The following is a 21,767-nucleotide window of genomic DNA, read 5'->3' on the forward strand; positions in this document are numbered from 1 at the left end:
GGGAGACCATTTCAAAGTGGAAGGCTGTAGCTACTTGAAAGCTCTGAGTAACTTGCTCTTTGTCCCCATCAATAACTTAGAATTGATGACAATGCTACTGGTGGCTTCATTGTCAGGGGAAAAAGAAAGGACAAGATAGGGACTATTAAAAATCATTTACCTGTTACTGGCAAGGAGATGAACGGAATGGTAGGTGTGCTTCCTGGTAGGTTGGTCTCAGGTACCGGAGTTTTAAAAGTATTATACATTTGGTTTGTATTTGGCCCAAACAAAACTCCTGCACTTGCAGGTCTAAACCCATGATTATATACTCCACTGTTCCAGAATGGCACTCGTGTGTGGCTGGCTGGCCCTGACAGCTGGTGTGCTGTATTTCCATAACAGGGTGGGCCGGGATCAGAAAGACCTCTGGCCGCTCCACTCTGAACATTCTCATGAGGTCTCTGCTGTGCAAAGGGGTCATGGGAGACCCTTCGTTTCCTTTCCTCCTCTCTGCTATAAGCCACTTTCTGCTTTGGCTGTGGTTTTGCCTGCTTCTCTGGGAATCTTCCAAAAGCATGGTAACCGGCTTCCTCTTGGAGTTTAGCCTGTACACTGCACTCATTCTCTTCATGTGGTTGTTCTGGAGAGGAAAAAAACCAGGACTCCTCCACAGGTCCCATTTGGAGTCCCTGGGAGCTGTGCAGCGAACCAGGCTGTTCTGCAGTAGGAAAGAAATGATCAATATAAAAAGTAAAATAAAACTTGAACATTTTCATGAACCTGTCCTTGAGTGACATGCTGAAAATAAGAATCATGAAAAGCATATAACAGTCCCCTTCCTATAGGTTTAGTATATGATTAGCAGGAACCCTGTCTATAGGGGAAAAACGTGGGCATTATCACAAGCAACAAAACAGAGTTTTGCTTGGATGGCTGAGGCAGAAGGGGACTTGCCTTGGATTGAGATGGTGACTGTCATCTTGGAACCATGTGGGGTCTAAAAAAGTAGCAGCTTTGTCCTGTGCACATTTTATTGTTCTTTTGTTCTTTAAAAGCTCATAGAAAGACAAGAGAGATGGCTCAGTAGTTAAAGGAACCTGCTGCTCTCCCTGAGCACTTAGTTCAGTTCTCAGCTCAGGACCTAAGTCAGGTGGCTCACAACAACCTGGAACTCTAGTTCCAGGGGAGCTGATGTGCTCTTTTGCATACACACATCATATATATGATTATATAAAAAATATATATATATACGTATACACATGTACACACAAACACACACACAATTGTTTGTGGGAGTGCAGGTCATTACATCCATGACTGGATGAGGTTTGGCAAAAGTTAGGTAATTTGCTTCAGATCATATGGCTATGACCTTGGCATCTCACATGATGTCTTCCCTTCTGTTGTAATAAAAAAAAAGCACCCCTGCATGAATTTGAGACCAACTTTTCTGGAGTGCTCTGATCTCAAGGACTCTGCACCCACATGGGTCCCCAACTTCCTCCTGAACTGTCACTGTCTTCCTGTGAGATTCATCAGATTGCTTGCAGCAGGACACTGTGAATCTGGGGAGCACATAGTTAAGAAGTATTTCTAAGATACATAACTAGATTTTAGAGTAGGCATGAATTTTTTAAGGCAGCTGTTTGAGCTTACATTTTCTTCCAGTTTCCATATGGATTTCAGAAGTATTTTAGGGACTCAAATGAATGGATGAATAGGTAAATGAATAAATGGGGGCATTACCTGAATTTGATCTGCTTGGAGGCAAGGGTACACAGTCATTCTGGAGAGAATACATTCTCTTCAAAACTGCACTTTGATCTGGATACTCTTTCTATAATTGAGAAGATACACAGACACTTTAGTAATTGGCAGAAAATTATTCTGAAAAGAATCAATATCTTCACAACATCAAGACATTTCACATAAATTTAATAAGCAGTAATCTTTTATCACAAATTAAACATTTTTCCAATAGATAAAATGATGTCAAATTAATACAGTTAACTTATATTTCCTAATTTCAACAGTTACCACAAAGATATAGAGTTACATAAAACAGATACACAAATCAAAGAATAAAACTAGGGAGTCTAAGAAATACTCTCCCACTCTCATTATATGGTCAACTGATGTTTGACCAGGGTGTCCTGGAGCACCCAGAGCCAGAAAACTGGATACACACATATGCAGAACACCTGCATCTGCTTCCTAAGTGCTAGGATTAATAGTGTGTGTTAACCATGTCTAGCAGTTTCATGCATTTTAAACATTTTTGCAAAAGTGATTTTCTTTTTATAGCTATTTTTTATTACACAATGAATTTAAGTAAGAGTTTTGTCATATAATGCAGAACACACAGAGCCATTTCTGTGTGCCATTCCCTCCAACCTTCTAGACTGTTCTCTATGGGGAATCCTTATTCAGAGTGGGATGCCCAGTCCTGTTCTCCCTCTAGACACTGGCATGCCCATCGTAATGCATGCAAACACACACACACACACACACACACACTATTTAATATGAAGGGACTCTCCGTTCTCACTAATGAGTCTTGAGAAGCCTTCCGTGTCATTACCTTTCATTTTCACCTCTTAATATTGGCTGTGTGGGTTTGGATCAGCCATGATTTGGGGCATCTGCTTAAGACATCGGCATTGTTTCTGAGTTTTTACTTGTCAACCGAAGTATAAGCATCTTTTGAAATAACATGTTTGAGTGTGTATGCTAGGACGGGCTCCTAAGGCTGAGTGTGCATACACGGACAGTTTCCTAACATTCTAAACACATGTGAGGAGACAAGATCTATAGGTTATTTATCATCCAAGAACCTTTACCAATTGGGACGTCTGTATTTACCAACACTTACTCTCACTAATCAATCAAAAACAGTTATCTTAGGGATAAAAAAAATTGATTCAATTTGTTTTTCTCTGATACCAAATACAGTTCTGAAATTTGCTGATCAGTGATATTGTATTTCTTCTTATGATGATAATTCTTGTTCAAAAACACTGTTTTAGCGACTTCATTTGTTCCCTGGGGTGGGTATGTCTGCTTCTCTTTCCCCAATACTAACTTAAGCTTGTTTAGCTCACTAGAGAATTTTGGTGGGATTTTTCCATTAGGATTGTGTTCTATACATCAATGACATTAGGAAAGCTAACAACTTTATCAGATTATGTGCTTCTTTTAACCCATAACCTTATGCCAGCATTTATTTACTCTCTCTCATGTCTTTTTGAAGAGTTTCTCCATGTTTGCCCATCTGCAGACACTCTGTATCACCTGGTATGACTTGATTTCCCTTGTTACTGGTAGGGCTACTTTTCTGATGCAGCTGCTGGCTGTTTGGGCATCTCTTTGGTGATTTGTTGACTTCAGTATTTTGTCTCTGTATTTTTGTTGCTGTTTGTTTTTATGGTTGTTTTTGAAAGAGTCCCGCTATACAGACTTGGCTGGTCACAAACTCAGAGGTCTACTGCCTCTGCCTGAGTATGTGCTACTACATCTTGCTTCTGTCTATGATTTAATGCAGTTGTCTTTCTGAGTTGTAAGATTCCTCTGGGTCCTATGCATTTGAGTGCTCTGGAGGAGTAGTCAGGGCTTTTAATCACTGAGCCACCTCTCCAGCTACATATTATAATCATTTTAAATGTTTATACATGTTAATTTAAAAAATGTTTTTGAAAAGTATTTCAAGGTTAAGTGTGATGGCTAATTTAACTGCCAGCTTTACATACTCCAAAATCACCTGGGAAGAGTCTCAAGAGAGAACTGCTTGCACTAGATTGGCCTGTGGACAAGTCTATGGACACTGTCTACACTTGGCTGGCTTGTGGACAGATCTATGGAGGATTATTTTGAATACTAAGATCAGCCCACGGAGGGTGGTGCTACTTTCTGACAGAGGATTTCAGAGAGAGGAAAAAGCAAGCAGAATACTAGGTGGGTGTATGAATTCATTGCTCCACTCTTGACTGTGGATTACAATGTAACTACCTGCTTCAAATTCCTACTCCCTTGACCTTCTTGGAACTGTGAGCCAAACAAACCCTTTATCCTTTAAGTTGCTTTTGTCAGGGTATTTTATTATATTAAGAAAATAAAACTAAGGCAGTAGCTATTTGGAAGTTATTTGATACAGAGATTTATGTTTATATTAGGTTAAGTGTGTTAAAAAGTGAGTTTCAAACAGTCTAAATCCCTACTGATTGGTTGGATCTGTTTGCTGTATCAATTAAAGTGGGATGTATTACTATCTCTAAGCATGGCTGAGGATTTTTCTATTTTTCTTTGAATTCTCTTAGTTTTTATTTGTGTATTCAAGGACTTGTTATCATGGGTATGTCTATATCTTCCCGTGAACCGAACCTTTTTGTTATTACCAAGTATTCCTGTGTGAGGTAATGCTTTTTTGCCTTAGTATCCACCTCGATTATCGTATGTCTCTTTTACAGTGTAAGAATCCCTCCAAAGTATGTAAATTCTTGCTAGTTTCTCTATCTACTACTCACTTACTTCCTTGAAAATCAGTTTGCTTGCTTGGTTTCTTTACTGAAGTTTTCCTTTTCACATCCATGGGTGTATGATTCTAAGTAAGTTACGGCAGCACAGTGATGACTAAAGGGAGTGTGTGTGTGTGTGTGTGTGACGTGCACGCACGCATGCATGTGCGCACACAATAGTGTATGCAGGTTTCTGTTCCTCCTAGCGGGTTAGCTGGAAACTGAACTTTAATGTACCTCTCTTACTCCAGATACCAAACTCCCCACTTCTGCCTTAGATGTTGTTGCCACTGAGAACTTGGCACAAAGGAAGTAGATGGAGGAACTAGCTTTTCTTGACAGCATGGATGGGGCTCTCAAACAACTGTTCTCTGCCGTGGTCTGCTTGCTTTTCCATGATTCCTCTCTTCGCATTAGTTTGTGAGTTAGCAATTTTACTCTTTTCTGTTTCAATAGATATGGTATTTTTTTTTTGTTCTCTTTCTATTTGGTGCCTTTTTTTTTTTTTTTTGTATGTGAGGTTATTTGCTTGTTTGGTGGTGTTGGCAACAGAACTCAAAACCTCATGCATGATTATCACTGAGCTATATCCCCAGGAAGGTTTTCTTCTTAATAAATTCTTAAGAATGACGGACTCATTTGCAATAATTCCAGTCTCTTCGATATTGGGTGTCCTTTTTTGTTGTATTTTGTACATATATTTTCCTCTTGCTTCACACATTTCAATGATACTTCTTGCGATTACTAATTTTGCTTTCTGTGTTCCCCAAGCTAGCCCACTTCAAATCTCAGTAACAAATCACACTGCTTCTGCTTCCATGCTTGATAATGCATTTTGGTATGCTGCTATTCTGGGCACTTACTGTATCACTCACCTTTAAACTTGCCACATCCTCTTCTACATATTCTTCAAACTGACTTAAGTAAAAAGGCCTAAATTTTTCTTCAATGCCTGTATGAAAAAACAGTCCATGAAAACCATACAGAGAAAAACACTACACATGAATCAAACTACAATCCTAAAACAAGTTCAAGAACCCAAAGAAAGGCAGGAAAATGCTACAGTTTGAATCTTTTTTTTTTTTTCCCGAGACAGGGTTTCTCTGTAGCTTTGGAGCCTGTCCTGGCACTAGCTCTTGTAGACCAGGCTGGTCTCGAACTCACAGAGATCCGCCTGCCTCTGCCTCCCAAGTGCTGGGATTAAAGGCGTGCGCCACCACCACCTGGCTTACAGTTTGAATCTTGAATGACCCCCACTGTATGGCTTGGTCTTCAGCCTGCAGCACTGTCCGGAGCTGTGGTATCTTTAGGAGGTGGGGGTCTAGGCTCGAGGCCAGGCTTAGTGGAACACACCTTTAATCTCAGTAGCCAGAAGAAAGAGGGATCTCTGAGAATTTGAGGTCAGCCTGGTCTACACAGTCGCTGGGTGGAACTCCAGTTCTGTTTTCTCACAGACATACATTACTAGCATGATGCTCCGTAGGTTCCCAACTGCCTCCTATTTTATCTCTGCTCCTCTGTTTTGGCCTACTTCACACACTTCTAGGTAATCTAGGGGATGGGACAGGCGCAAAAGTGGGCCAAACACCATATTGCCCTCATTTTCCTCAATTACAGGGCCAACCGAAATGGCAGAATACATTTCTGAGGACACCAAGAACTAATCAAGGGGAGGAAAGTAGTGAAAGAAGTTAGAAATGGTAAGGTCAAGTGTCTACCAACAGATGAATACACAAACAAAAACTATCTATCTACAGAATGGAATATTAGTCAGCAATAAAAAGAAAATTCTGGCATGTTCTACAACATGGATAAACTTTAGAGACATTAGACTCAGTAAAACAAGACAGATATGAAACAGAAGTATCGTGTGATTTTTTTGCTTCTATGAGACACTCAAGGCAGTCAAATGTCACAGAATGGTGGTACTAGGACTGGAAGGAGAAAGGGGAAGTGAGTACAGAGTTGTGTTCTGCACTGAGGGGCCTGGAGATGGACAATGACAAATGTCGTTGAAAAATAGGAATGGACTTCACACCCCTGGACTGTATACTTACAGCAGCTAAAATGGAAAGTGTTATATGTACTTCAAAACAATAAAAATGCTAACTCCCAAACTAGAGGAAGAAATGAAGAAGCCTGTGCTGTGAGGAAGGGAGTACCTTTTCACTGACAAGGTGCTTGAAGTGTATCAAGTCAGTTTTAAGTCACACGTAATGTGGTACTCAAAGCATGTTCCTAACTGTGGTGACTGATTTTTATCATCAGCTGGACTGGATTTAGAGTCACACTTGTAGGTGACTGGGAAACGGATCGAGGTGTGCCTGTGAGGGCATCAAGCACGGAAGACTCATCCTGAATGTGGACAGTGCTATCCCATGGGCTGGGACATTGCACTGAATACAGGAAGAAAGCAAAGTGACTGCCAACATCCCTCTCTCTCCTTCCTGACTCTAGACCTCTGGTTATGGTAGACTGTACTCTTGAAAAAAGCCAAAATAAACCCCTCCTTCAAGCTGCTTTTGTCCTGTATTTTGTCACAGCAACAGGAAAAGTAACTAAACTACCGATGTCACCTTACTGACGAGTATTACCATGTGGGATGCATCCTGAATATGCACATAACCCTCTCTTACCAGGAAATGTTGGCCGGTCTTCGGGGGCTGCTTGCCAACACTGCTCCATGAGGCTGATGATCTCCCGTGGGCAGTGCTCAATGATGTCCTCCACATTTGGCCTGTTCCCAGACTTTATGCAGATCAAGAGCTGCTCAGGACTGATGGCATCTGCAAAAAGGGATGAGTTTCAGTCGGGGCTCTCGGTACTACTTTACTCTCAAGCAGAGGATGACAGGACCTGGACAATACTGCTATTTTGTTTCTACCTGCTGTATGCTTTTCCCAAGGCTGTTTCACTCCACAGAGCATCAGCCTTGTGACAAGAAGTTAGCGTAGTCTATTGTAGAGATGATAGAATGAGGCTTTAACTTTTGCAGATGAGAGATAAATTCAAAACAAAGCTACTTTTGCACAGAACAAACAAACAAAATGCATGGGTAAAGGTAGGGCATTCCCCAGAGTTCAATACAGAGGCAAAACCAGGATGGTCTGGGCTTTAAAAAGCTCAGTTTAATGAGAGTGACTTAAAATACACACTGGTCACTGCTACTCTAGTAGCAAATATGAGGGGTAACACAACCATCTGGAGGACAGAAGGTTTGAGAAGATTTCCTCGAGTCTAGAAAATAAGGAGATATTAAAGTAAAGAACCAGGAAGGAGAACTCCTGAGGGAGACCCTTCGCTAGGACAGCAGGACACTGTCAGGATGGGGATGACAGAAATCGCACGCATCAGGGACCTGTGCCTAGTGTTGGCAGGAGCACTGACATGAGGGAGAGACAAAGAAGAGAGTGGAGAGAAGACGAGGGGGAACCATAAAAAGATTCACACTTTACTCTGAGGAACCTGCAAGCTATTGGATCCTCTGAAGGATTTTAAATAAGATGATGGTCCTCTCTGCCTTCAAAAAATTCTATTTCCTTGGTTTTTATTTTATGTGTTTTCATGGGTGTTTTGGCTGCACTATGTCTGTGCATCACAAGTATGCAACACCCATGGAGCCAGAAGAAGGTGTCAGATGCCCAGGGACTGGAATTACAGACAGTTGTGAGCAGCCATGTGGGTGCCAGAAATCAAAGCTGGAACCTCTGGAAGAGTAGCTAGTACTCTTAATTACCCAGCTATCTCTTCACCCTGTCCCATCTGCTGTTTAAGATGACTGACCTCTCCTGGCTGCTTTACAATCTGGAAGGCTCAAGGATCCTGAAGCAGAAGTAAGGAGGGTCTGAACTAAAAGGGCCGGTGGGACAGGGAGATGGTCATAGAATTCATTTTGTTTGTTTTTCAGGCAGTGCTAGGGCTTGAACCCAGGGCTCTACACACGCTAGACAAGTGTTGTAACATCGAGCTCTATTCCTAGCTGAATCCAGTTTTTGAAGTTTTATTGGGTGTCAGAGAGGGGGATAAGGGTGAGTCTCAGGGGGTGCTAAAGTTGTTTACTGTGCAATTCAGTACGGGTGGTGAGCACAGGGAGCTATGGGATAGTGGTGATAATTGGGAGACTGTCTGGGGGATGCTGCTCTGGAGCTTCCCGAGGTTTGCATGCTGGGTCTAATAGGCTAGGGGATATCTTGGTGATGGTCAGAGACTGAGATTTAAGAGGCATCAGCAGAGACGATGATACCTGATCTACTGGTGTTGATAATCAGGAAGAATTCCCCGAAAGGAACCATTCCTTTCTACCAAACCCAACGTTGGCTGTTTCCCTACACAAACAGTAACTTACTCATCTTTACATTCCCAACTGACTGAATTGCACACAACAGTAAAGAAAAGGCTCATTCATGAATAGTTTCAAAGTATAGGGTGCATATCTAGTAGTTTGAAAGGCCATTCGTACTCCAGGAAGAATCCTGGAGTTTTACAGCAACTCCCAAGCTAAGCTACATTATAAAGGTGTCTGTCCACCTGATGAGTTTCTCCTAAACTGGGATGACTAATTCAACAAAAGTCTCCTGAGTACATCCAGGAATCACTGAGTATGTGTGTGTTTGTCTGTTAAAGATAAAGAAATGAAAAAATCAGATGTGGGATCAGCCTTTATGAGACTATAGAAAGCAATTAAATGAAGAATTAAAGATACTTAGTAGAATTCACTGAAGGCTACTATTTCAAGTAAAAGTTTTAAAAATGATTACATTTTAAGTGTACATGAGGCAGAGGGAGAGAAAAGAGATATTCTGACAATTTTGGATGTCAGTTCTCTTCTTCTCCATGCAAGTCCTGGAGTTTGGATTGAACCCAGGTTGTCAGGGTTAGTGGTAAACGCTTTTACATACTGAGCCACCTCACCAACCCTCATGGAACAGTTTTGATTTCTACCACAATCCCACAGCTACAAATGTCTTACTCTCATAGGGCTCCTTATTTGCAAATATTGCCCAAAGTACAATGCCAAAACTGTACACATCTGACTTCTCTGTGGCCTTTGCATTGATGTCATTCAGGTGTTCGGGCGCCATGTAGTAGAGGGTGCCTCCATTCTTCTTGGCCATGCTGTTCACTTCCCTCTGCTTGTTGTGCTCCTCTTTAGTCAGTTTGCTCCAAGTCTTAAAGGAAGCCACACCAAGATCAGCTATCTGCAAAAGAGATGGGGCCAAGAGAATTTACTGCATGAAGGCTACAAGTAAAGCCTGATAATTATGAAATCAAATTTGGGGCCTATCCAGTATATGTGCGGCACAGTCAATTTTCTAATGGTTGTCATAGGTCTATTTAGAATAGATACTTCTCAACAGACTTTCATAGAGACTCCAAAGAATATAAAAGTCCGGCATTTCAATTTCAAAGTTTCTTTTTAACATTTAGTTATTTATTTGGAGGGGGCACATATGCCAAGATGTATATATAGAAGTCAAAGGACAACATGCACAAGTCCTTTCTCTCCATTCATCAGGCTTTGACTCTTCAGGTCTTCAGGCTAGGCATCAAGTATCCTTCCTAGCTGAGCCATCTTGCTGGGCCCTTCACATCTAATTCTTAAGAAATAAAAAGAGTGGGGACGAGACAATAAAGCCGTGTTTGTGCTAATTTCTCATTTACTTTGCATATTTTTGGGGTTTTTTTTTTTGAGGGGGGATGGAGACTGGTTATCACACCTTCTATTTGCCCAGTAGCATCCAGAAGAATATGGCTGTGTTAACACCTTCTATGTGGCCAATAGCATCCAGAAGACTATGGCTGTGTTAACACCTTCTATGTGACCAATAGCATCCAGAGGACCATGGCTGTGTTTCCAAGCATCCCAAAGACACCCTGAGGGTGAGACTGTTGCTGCTAATTTGTTTTGAAGATGGCAGCCTGAACCTAAGAGAAAACAGGACAGGGAGAAAGAAATCGAAATACACATAAAAGGCAGAGAAAGATATCAAAGTCAGGCACAGAGCAAAGAAGAAAGTGTCAGGGCAAAATGGCAGAACATGACAGTTACAGAAGAATCCAAGGGGAAGGTCCCATCTGTCTCTAAGAAGCATTTGGGTAGAAGCTAGAGCACATGCTTACCTGACAGTCACAGATTTTACCCACAGTATAAGGGGTAAGTTGTTAACTGAAAGAATGAACAGTCTTAAAAGACATTGGAACTAAAAGCCGACTAAGACACAAATGGTGTCTGATGCAGATCTTACAGGCATGTCCTGGTTCTTCCAGTGCCACATATTTTCAAGATCTTTTAGTTTTTTGTTGGTGTGGCTCTGGGGATGACACCTCGGACTCTGTCCCTGAGCTATCTAGTCCCCTTTCAGGTCTCCAGCTTAGATTCTCGCTGCCATGTGCTGCTGCTTCCCTTAGCTAAATGTAGCCCTTGAAAGATCGGGTGTTCTTTTTCTTATCACCTTTGTTTAACAAAAAGTGTTTTCAAAAGGAAATTGATTTTTTAAAGGAAAGTAGAAATAAGCAAAATGTCAAAGCAAAGGTCTTTGTTTTGGGGTGCCAGACTGAGTCCAAGACTTTAGATGTGCTACACTAGTTCAACCACACTCCTAGCTACACAAAGTGGGAGGATTCTGAGGCCAAAATGGCTGATTTACTGCTGCTCTGACTCTTGAGCCATTTCTGAATTCTAAGAATAGTTTCTACACACTTCCATCCTCTCTTTATCTCCAGGGTAGCGAAGTCTCAGTCACAAGATTTCCTGGGAAAAATAATGAGCAGACAGCTCATTCCAGAACAAAGACAGCAACCCTTGGGTACTTCCATGTCCAAGTCTAACAAAAGGGAAACAAAATCCAGGAACCAGAGATGAGAATTTGTTTCTAAAAAATCAATTCATTCTTAGTTATCTCCTGATCCAGTCAAGCCTGCACCTGCCCTTTCATACCATGGCGACCTTGCAGCGACACCATCCCGCTCAGTGCTGAGCGAGGTTCTCCTTTATCATCATCACCCAAGGAAATCGATTTCCAATGGAAAATTCAAACTATAATTATTCAGCCTTCTCAAAGCATAAGTCGTGGCTTACCTTGATGTGAAAGTCATGGTCAACAAGGATATTTTCAGGCTTCAGGTCCTTGTGTATAACACCTTTGCCATGTAAGTAGCACATTCCTTCGATGATCTCCGCAATTATCCTCCCTTTTACAGAGAGTGGGACACTGATCTGAAACAACATAATAGATAGAGAAGTGATCTAACAGGAAGCGCGACTACTCCATCCAACACGGTGGGAGGTGAGCCCAAGGTTTGTGGTAGCAGGTTTCTCCCACCAGGGGGTCGGCAGCATTGCTGTCCCTGGGAAACAAGCTCCTTTCAAGAAAGATTCTACTCCAGGGCTGACAGGGGACTAATGCTGTATTTTGTTCAGAAAAAGTAAAAAACTTCTGTGCCAATCTGGATACAAATAAAAATACTGTAAGAAAAAAGAAGTCATTGATTTTCCTGCCTCCTCTTTCAACAAATCATACCAGCATGTACCACTATGGTACATTTACACAGTGGAATATTACTCAGCTCTTAAAAACAAATCATGAAATTTGCAAGCAAATGGATGTAACTAGGAAAAAAAAATCCTGAGTTAAGTAACCCAAATGCAAAAAGAAAAACATCATACGTATTCACTTACGTTAGTTTATTAGCTGTAAAGGATAATCATGCTGCAATCCAGAGACCCAGAGAAGCTAAGTAATAAAAAGGGCTCAAGGTGGGGGGATGCATGGATATCTCTGGGAAGGGGAAACAGAACAGACATTACTGGTGGATAGGTAAAGGGGATGGGAACAGAAGGGTTCAGGTCGGGGAAGGATGGAGGGAGAGAGCACTGAGAAAGACAACTGGATTTGGGGGACATCTCGGGGACAAACTAGAAACCTAATGTAATGAAAACCCCCAGGAACCTAAGAGGGTCGCCCTAGCTAAGACTCCTAGCACAGGGAGATATGGAGCCTAAACTGGCTATCTTCTGTAACCAGGCAAGATTTCCAGTGGAGGGATTGGGACATCAACCCAACTACAGTTAGGCAGCTTTGTCTTCTTGTGGGGCTCCTATCAGGGAATAGGGGATCTCTGACTCTTTTGCTTGCTTTTGTGCTCCTTTTCCTCCTACTGGGTTGCCTTGTACAACCTTAATATGAGGGAAGTACATAGTCTGTACTGTAACTTGATATCCATGTTTGGTTGATATCTATGGGAGGCTTGCCGTCTTCTGGAGAGAAAGGGAGGAAGAGTGGATGGGGGTGGCAGAGGGCAGATGTGGGAGAGGGACTTGGTGGTGAGAAAGGAGGGAAAACTGAGGTTGGAATGTATACAAAAATAAAAGAAAGATAAAGAAAAGAAGCCATAAAGTAGAAAGAAAGCAATTGAGGGAAGTGAGGGAAATACATGGAAAGTATTAAAGGGAGAAAAGGGAAAAAGGAAAATGATATAATTACTTTTTTAAAAAAATAATTTATAAAAGAGTATCTTGAGAGAACTTGATACTATATTCACTCTACAATATCCTTTATGTCTAGTGCATTATGCGACAAAAACTCATGTTTAAAACATGAAATCAAGCTCCTTGTAAACAATGACATTTATTATTATTATTATTACTACTACTATTATTTCTATTTCTACCACTCCTACAAAGATTGTCTCTGCATGCCTAAAATGATGTCTAGAATATTAGAATGAGCAGCAAAATCCACAAACATTTCCATGGCATACTCAATGTGATATGACAATATTATTTACATCAAGTATAAGAATAATGTCAGGGAATAGGAATGTGAAATGACACTAAAAGAAAATGAGTACAAGGAAGTATGTTCACAATGCTGACAGCAACATAAGCATCTCTGTCACATGCATGATTCTAAAACGATGCTCGGGTCCATTTTTTTCTTTTTTGTGATATGGCAGCAGACACTTTAGATATTTGTAGAATCTCAAGTCACTCTTGAAAATTATATCCCAGCATTTGGGAGAGAAGCTCCAAAGCTACAGTGAAACCCTGTCTCAAAAAATTATATATATATATATAAATAAACTTCGATGTTATTATTTAAAAAAAACACATATTTCTATTTTTAGTGGTAAAATTTCAGTTTTTCTCAATACAAGAACCAGCTTGCAGAAAGAATGACTTCAAAAAGTCTATGTGTGTTTGCTGCTGGTTCACAGGAAAAGGTCGAGGTGGTAGAACTTAAGATTCTCAAGTCATACAAAATTACAGTCTTCACACCATCTGTGGTGGTTTGAATAGGAATGACCCCATACACTTACGTGCTTGAATGCATGGCCCAGAAGAATTGGCACTATTAGGAGGTGTGGCCTTATTAGAGGAAGTGTGGCACTATGGGGGAAGGCTTTGAGGTCTCCTATGCTCAAGCTATGCCCAGTGTGGCACAGTCTCTTTCTACTGCCTGAGGATCCAGATGTAGAACTCTCAGCTCCTTCTCTAGCACCACATTTGCCTGCATGGTACCATGCTTTCTTGCCATGATAATGGACTAAACCTCTAAAACTGTAAGCCAGCCCCAATTAAATGTTCTCCTTTATAATAGTTGCTGTGGTTATGGTATCTCTTCACAGCAATAGAAACCCAAACTAAGACACCATCTTTATCCACATTATGCTATAACTGACCACAGCATCAATAGCTTGACCACCACAACATAAAAGATAGCAGAAGGCTGGGTGTGGTGGTACATACCTATAGGCCCAGATACTGAGAAGGGTGAAGCAAAAGGATCCCTTCAGCATAAACGTTGAGAGCAGCATTGCTATGGACCTTGTTTACAAAAACTGATTAATTAAAAATAGCAGCACAGATTTGTTACTGTCTACATTGGTATAATTTCAGGAAAGTCTTATTAGTAAGAATGAATGACCCCCAACTCAACCTTTCCTTGCTTCTCTAGGTCCTTGACTTTTCTTGAGTTCTGTTTGTTGCAGCCTCTCACTGACTGATAGCACAGAATGCCTTCCATCATAAATGACTTATCTCTATCAAAATGCCTAGTTCTGTCACATGGCTGATCTTACCTGGCGTGGAAGAAGAGAACCATCTGGTCAAACTACAGTGCATGTGTATTATCTTTTACCCTTGCCATGGGTGTTCATAATTCTGAGAGATTGGCTGATTTGGCAGTTGTAAGGTATAGGGAGATGGAGGGAGGGGAAATATTTGCTACAAAGGCAGCCATATGTTTCAGTCCCTTACATGCAATCTGTGTGCTGACAAAAGTCGGTGACTGGCAGCTCTACAAATTGGCATCTTCTATCTCCTTCACACCTGGCATTCTCTGTGCCTGGAATGCTTACCCTTCAGTTGTCTGCTTCAACTTATCCTTCTATGGAAGCCTTTCCCACCTTGTCCAGGTTGGGGTGGGCTCCTTGCCTATGTTCCACAGCAGGTGACTGCATGCCTATCAAACACCATCACATCATATGCTCACTTGCTTTTTCCACCATTTCCACCTGCCTATGTTGTATTAGCTATGGACACCTGGAGAGCTAGCACAAGACTCAGATCCTAATAGGTATAGAAATTTAAAAAACTTATCTAGTTTTCATGAATTCAGTTTTTTTCCATTTTTAAATTTTATATTGCTGTGGTTTATATTATAGTAACTTCTTAACTGGTCTGAAAGTATAGTTGCTAACATTCCACCTTCTCTTACAGTTAACAACAGTGTACAGTGTATGTACTTTTCTTAATCACTATCATTTGCAACATAATATGAATTTTCATCAATCAACCCAAATTTGTTACCACTGATATGACCATGTATAGGAAGTAGAAGATTCTTTGGTAGAAGATAGGTCTACCTGTCAACTGTAGATTAGAGAGGTGAGGAGGTTCGGTAAAGAGGGAACCGTAAGTAGTGACACAGATTGAAGAGGGACTAACTTTAGAAATCCAAACTAAATCAGATGTGGTGGCACATGCCTTTAATCCTAGTATTTAGGAGCCAGAGGTGGGCGGATCTCTGTGAGTTCAAGGCCAGTCTGGTCTATATATCAAGTTCCAGAAGAGCCAAAGCTACGTAACAGAGAGACCCTGCCTCAAAACAATAATCGCCACCCCCCCAAAAAGAAATAAAACAAAAAATAAAGGAGAGTCCAAATCTTGGAACAAAATTCCCAAGCAGAAAGCTACCAACAACGCCCCAAGAGTAGCCATCACCTGACACACTAGCACAGACTGCTGGAAGGTGCCACCCACCTCGGCCTTCAGCACATGCATCAGGTTGCCCTTCTCCATGAACTCCATCACCAGCGAGTAATTCCCGTCTTCTATGATGATGCCCAACAGCTTCACCACTCGACTGTGTCTCAGTCTGTGCATCATCTTCCCCTCCTCCAAGAGGGCCTCATTGTATCTGTGGGCAGGAAAGGCAATACGCTGAGCAGGGAGGAGCAAAACCTTCTACCCAGGTGCCCAAGAAGCTCCGGCGTCCCTGCAGTGTGCCATATTGCAGACATTTGTCACCATCAGGTCTGTTGTGGTCTTCTCTGGGCAGTCAGGTCCTAGAAGGCAAAGAAACTTCTCCTCATATTTATACCCCTCCTTCCCACCCTGTCTTAGGAACTGGCAGTCGGGTGCTCACAACACACACACACACACACACACACACCTGTGTAGCACAGACCTGGTCTGATGGAGACTGAGCAGGAGAATACAATAAAGGCACAATTCTCAAAACTAGTCTTAGGAGGGGAGAAGCCCTCCAGTGACTGCCTTTTTTTTTTTTTTTTTTTTTTTTTTGGATTTTCGAGACAGGGTTTCTCTGTAGTTTTTGGTGCCTGTCCTGGAACTAGCTCTTGTAGACCAGGCTGGCCTCGAATTCCCAGAGATCCGCCTGCCTCTGCCTCTGGGATTAAAGGCCTGCATCACCACCGCCCGGCCAGTGACTGCCTTTTACAAGGTTGCTGGGACTTTTCATGATGGAAATGGCCTTTTTTTCTATTTCAGGTTAGGTGTTTTCATCCACGGCTCTGTTTTCTTTTCACTGACTCCCTTACTACCCAGATTTCTGTCTTCAGTGATGTCTTCCCCATACATTTCTCAAGCATTAATATCTTTTCATTAACCCCAAAGTCCTCATCCTAACAGTAAGAGTTAGGATCACCCCTCACATTGCCAGTGTGTCAAGTCTCCCAGTAGGTCAGGCTCATTTAAAATTCCATGTGCCGCCGGGTGGTGGTGGCGCATGCCTTTAATCCCAGTACTCGGGAGGCAGAGGCAGGCGGATCTCTGTGAGTTCGAGGCCAGCCTGGTCTACAAAAGCTAGTTCCAGGACAAGAACCAAAAGCTACAGAGAAACCCTGTCTCGAAAATCCAAAAAAAAAAAAAAAAAAAGAACAAACAAACAAACAAAAAAAAACACCCAACAACAAGAACAAAAAATAAATAAAATAAAATTCCATGTGCTTAGCCACACAGGTGGTGGCAACTATTTTCTGGGGCAGTTGGCATGAGGTTTACCCAATCTCTGTTCCCAACTCACTCAGCACGGTTGGGCCCTGTGTACACCTTTTTCAGGATAACAAATCCATGAGTTCTGTGGAAACACAAGGACACCTTCCCAAAGCCTCCACTGTCTAGATCTTTCTTCTCCAGCAGGTCACTAGATGCCATTTTGATGTTGTCCAAGGACATGTCTGGTTCCATTTTGAATGCTTAATGTAACACTTTTGGTTCTTGCTTAGTGCTGTGCCCTATAAAGGAAACAGAGGACATCTCAGGACATGACTTTAAACAAACATTATTTAAAAACCAAAACCAAAAAAAAAAATCACATGTTGCCAGATATGATGGCAAATGCCTGGAATCCCATTACCTAGGAGGCTGAGTCAGGAGGATTGAGGGTCTGAGGCTAGCTTGTATTCCATAGTGAATTCTAGACCAGCTTGAACAATTAAGTGAGTCCTGTCTCAGACAAAAAGCCCACAGAGGCACCATGTATGTGGGGTGCCTTTGCTTTAATTGAGGATAAATGTAATCTGCAACATGAGCTGTTCAGCTAAGAGTTATAGATGACTGTGATTTTTATTCCAGGAGACCTTTCATTTCTAGAAACATGGAACACTAGAAAAATTTTAAAACACTCTGCCACAAAGAGCCATGCATGTTAGATAACATAATTCGAGCATCCACTGAAATTCATAGTTGAGTATAGTAGAAAAGGAAAAGCTCTGGGGACAAAAAACAGATTGCACACTGGACAAGAAGTAACGACTCACATGGTGGCAACTGGACCAGTGTGGCCCTGGGTTAGGAGTGGAGGTGGTATGCAATCCAGGAGGGCTGGAATGAGGCCTTCCTGTCACTTGGACCTCCTACTACTCCTTGACAGAAAGATGCATTGGAGAAAATAAAGAACAACTGCTAGCAAATGAATACATGTGTCTAGGACTAGGAATGAGGTACTAGAAAGATTCTTGGTAAATTCATAACCTGATAAGTTTGGGCTTTGAGATAAAGAGGATCCTGGCCATTTTCTTTAGGGCCGGATTCCCCAAACTAAGAATGTCTATGTACAAAGAGGCCATAGTCTGATGACATCCTCGGATTATTAGGCTAAAGCCGACAAAAGACTTCAAGTCAGGCTAGACAGAATCTGTCCTCTCCCGTGATTACTTTAATATAAACTCCCTTTCCAGAAGTATAAATAACAAAAATTCCCTGTGAGCTAGAGCCTGTGTATATAACAGATGGCAGTACCTAGCACTGAGTGAGAACCTCAGCTAAAAAATATATTGAATAATTTTAGGAAATAAGTATGTTTCAAGAAATTATGAGCAAAATTAGGGCTGGAAGAATATAAAGAGAATAACACACTTTGAATAGGAAGATGGGAAAAAAGAATGAGGACTTGAGAGATCTGTCCATCTCTGCTGAATAGTGGCATTCCATGTTTCTCAGAACGAGGACTTCAGAGATCTGTCCATCGCTGCAGAATTGTGGCAGGCTATGTTTCTCAGAACGAGGACTTGAAGGAGAGGGCTTTGGTGGGGGGCCTGGAGCTGCAGTGCCAGTATGAGAGTGGTAGCTTTGCTGAGTTCAACATCTTCCTGGCCACCACTCATACAAGGTTACTTACTATAAACAATGTCCGTTCAACACAAGCAAACTTTATTATTATTATTATTATTTTGGTTTTTCGAGACAGGGTTTCTCTGTGGCTTTGGAGCCTGTCCTGGCACTAGCTCTTGTAGACCAGGCTGGGTAACTTTATTTCCACCTTAAATGCTGTGAAAAGATGACAGAAAACTCCAAAGGAAGGAGGGCAACACATAAGGAAACAGTATTTATGGGTTGCAGTTCTTTCTTAACAAGTACTTAAAAGGTGAAATAGTGACGAAAGAGAAAAATCCAGGGAGCCTAAAAAGTGCACAAAACATGTCCAGTAGGTGGTGTTTAACAAGAAGGAGTGGAACTACGATGGTCATCTCCCAAGGAAGTAAAGATTCTTCCTGGGGGTTCTGTCATTCCTGAGGAAACTTTCTGTTCACAGTGGAGTGCTTCATTCTGGGTGAAGATGTAAGAAATTCAATAATGTCAAGAAGTACAGAGGAGCCATTAATTTCCAGGCCTGGCTATGGGAATCCTCCTAACACTGTGTTAAAGGAGTTGGATATTTTAGGTGAGAAGTTTTTATCTTAGTTATTCAAGGACTAGATAATATCTTACATGCCTGTGATCTTGTCTAGTGACCTGCAGCAAATGCTTGAGTAAGCGAATCTCCTATACTGTACAGAGGCTCCGTAGAGGACACCAGCATTACAGCACAGCTGATACCAGACGGGCATGGCAAATCATCTTCTCCACACCACAGGCAATGCCAAGCAAGAAGACCAGCACTGGGGTAGAAGCAAGGAGAGGAAGCTGCCCAGGTGAAGGCATGAAGACTGAGGAGGAGGAGGAGTGAAGAAGGCGTTGGAGGCTTGCTAGCAAGAGCCATTCATTTGCCTTGGGACTTTAAGGAACCTAAGTCTCAAGTTCCTCATTCATCTTGGGACTGGCAAGGAATTTATGAGAAAGTAACACATGAAAATATATTTGCCTGCTTAGTGGCTAAGGCTAAGTTAGTCCCTGTTTATGTTTGTCAACACCAGGGCTCTCAGACTACCACTGTATCACTGGGCCTGTGCTCACAGGTACATTTCCAAGTGTACAAAAAGCTTTTCCAACATGATGTCTTTAATGGGGGGGGGGGGCTACAACAGTCATCTCCCATTGAAGTACAGGCTGCTTCTGAGGGCTCTGCTATCCCCAGGGAAACATTCTCTTCCAAGTGAAAAACACAGCCCTAGAGTGCTACTGACTCACATGCTGAGTTCAGGCTTATACACTGAATTAAGATACCCAGCAAGTCCCACTGACAGTCTATGAGAACGAAGACGGGAGTGTGAAGACGGAAGGTGTACACATTAATGTATGTTCCAGGCCTGATTCCTCATTTCCTAAAGATGCTCTAGGGCATGTGGACCTGCCTAGTCTTCTCCATCTCACGAAGTGCCCCTTTCCCCATTTTTTATTTAAATAACGTTTTTTGTTCATTTATTTTACATACCAACCAGTTTTCCCTCCCTCCTCTCCTCCCCTCCCCTTTCCCATCTACCCCCTCCCTATCCACTCCTGACAGGCCTCCATGGATTTGCTCAAAGCATGGTGTATCACACTGAGGCAGGACTGAGTCGTAGAGGGTTGAGGCAGGGCCAGGTAATCGTAGTCTAGCAAGGGAGAGGTCCTGCTCTCACTGTTAGAAGCCTTACTAAGAGACTAAGCTACACGACTGTCACACAGAGGGCCTAGGTCAGTCCCATGCAGGCTCCCTGACTGTTGGTCCAGTGCCCACGAGCTCCTGCAAGTTCCGTGGGTTACACCATCATGAGCCCCTCCCAACTACATTATTTTAAACCCTAGTCAGAAAGACTAGAGGTTGCTGGTCAGCCAGGTGTCCATGTACTCTCACTTCCTGGGGGACCCATCTTAAGACTTCCTGTTGTGAGATATTTACAGAGCTTGGACTTCTCTTCTCAAACAGCTGTTTTAAAATTGTTTCTAATGAAGTTTACACAGGCAAAAAAATCCAAAAAAAAAAAAAAAAAACAAAAACAAAAGCAAAAAGCCGAAACAACAACAGCAAAAAAACTTGTTTGGCCACTGTCCCCAGTGCCTAGCAGAATCAAACATGAGGTAAGCAATTGTTAAGCTGCTAAAAAATTTTTAAAGAACTATTTAGCTGTTAAAGAATAAAGGATATAGTTAAATAGATTTTAAAGCATTTATAAAATATATGACAATTTAGTAGAGAATAAAAGGCATAGGGAAAGATACCAAAATATTCACCAACATTTTATTTACACTGTAGGGGAAATGTTTGCTTTCTTCTGTATACTTTTGTTAAGTCAGTGTCTTGCTGTGTGCCTAGGCTGGCTTGAGATTTGTGATCCTCTTGCCTCAGCTTCTGGAGTGTTAGATTATAGCTCACCATGCCTGGTTCTTCTTTATACCTTTTAAAATTATGCTTTCTATAAAAAACACAAATCATCATAAGAAAATTATGTTTTGAAAGAATCACTCAAACCTGAGCCATGGACAAAGCTACGCACAGTCATGTTCCTAGTAGCTTTACACAGAACAGCAAAGGCACGTGCTACTGTTTGTGTGCACAGGAAGAGCTGTTAGAACCCCTTCCCTCTCTGAAATACAGCTAACAGTTTTCAAAGGTGATGCGGGACGAAAATGTTTTATGGGTGTGGGTGGTGTGCTTGTTAATCCCAGAACTCACAAAGACAGAGGCAGGAGAGATCATTTACTTAGTGAGTTCCAGACCAGTTAGGGCTACCCTGTCTCAGAAAAGAAAAAAAAAGTTTGGGTGGTGGTGGAGCAATGACTTAGTGATTAAGAGTGCTTGCTACTTTTGCAGGAGACCTGGTTTTGATTCTCAGCACACACACACGACAGTACATAGCCACCTGAAACTTCACTTCGAGGGGATTTGAGTCTCCACAGTTACTAAGGACACAAATGGTGCACATACATACATGTAGCCAAACCATTTATACACATGGAAAAAAGGAACATTTAAGAACACACAAAAAGGGATTGCTTGGCACTTGGATGAGAGACCCCCTAGGAATACTGGGCTGTAGGCTTAAAAAGAAGAAGAAGAAAAAGAAAGAAATAGATAAACCATATAAAATTCTTGCCAGGTGGTGGTTGGT

At 41.8% G+C, this 21,767-nt stretch overlaps 1 protein-coding gene across 5 annotated transcripts in view; it reads right to left on the minus strand.

Moving 5' to 3' along the window:
- Ripk1 (receptor interacting serine/threonine kinase 1) overlaps nucleotides 1-21,767 on the minus strand; it is a 31,867-nt gene that overhangs the window by 7,043 nt on the left and 3,057 nt on the right. For 4 of the 5 annotated variants that reach the window (XM_041632594.1, XM_041632592.1, XM_041632593.1 and 1 more), the window contains 8 exons: nucleotides 17,042-17,252; nucleotides 15,757-15,913; nucleotides 11,572-11,709; nucleotides 9,463-9,691; nucleotides 7,130-7,279; nucleotides 5,369-5,445; nucleotides 1,729-1,819; nucleotides 161-700 (listed from right to left, as the gene is read on the minus strand). In XM_041632594.1, the coding sequence (XP_041488528.1) occupies nucleotides 161-700; nucleotides 1,729-1,819; nucleotides 5,369-5,445; nucleotides 7,130-7,279; nucleotides 9,463-9,691; nucleotides 11,572-11,709; nucleotides 15,757-15,913; nucleotides 17,042-17,205 (1,546 nt within the window). In that variant the 5' untranslated portion in view covers nucleotides 17,206-17,252. The remainder of the gene's footprint in view (nucleotides 1-160; nucleotides 701-1,728; nucleotides 1,820-5,368; nucleotides 5,446-7,129; nucleotides 7,280-9,462; nucleotides 9,692-11,571; nucleotides 11,710-15,756; nucleotides 15,914-17,041; nucleotides 17,253-21,767) is intronic. The other variant, XM_041632595.1, reaches the window with a different exon arrangement.

Source organism: Microtus oregoni, unplaced genomic scaffold (genome assembly GCF_018167655.1).
Source record: "Microtus oregoni isolate MIOR12 unplaced genomic scaffold, Mior012 000042F_ref0000377, whole genome shotgun sequence".
Lineage (NCBI taxonomy): Eukaryota > Metazoa > Chordata > Mammalia > Rodentia > Cricetidae > Microtus > Microtus oregoni.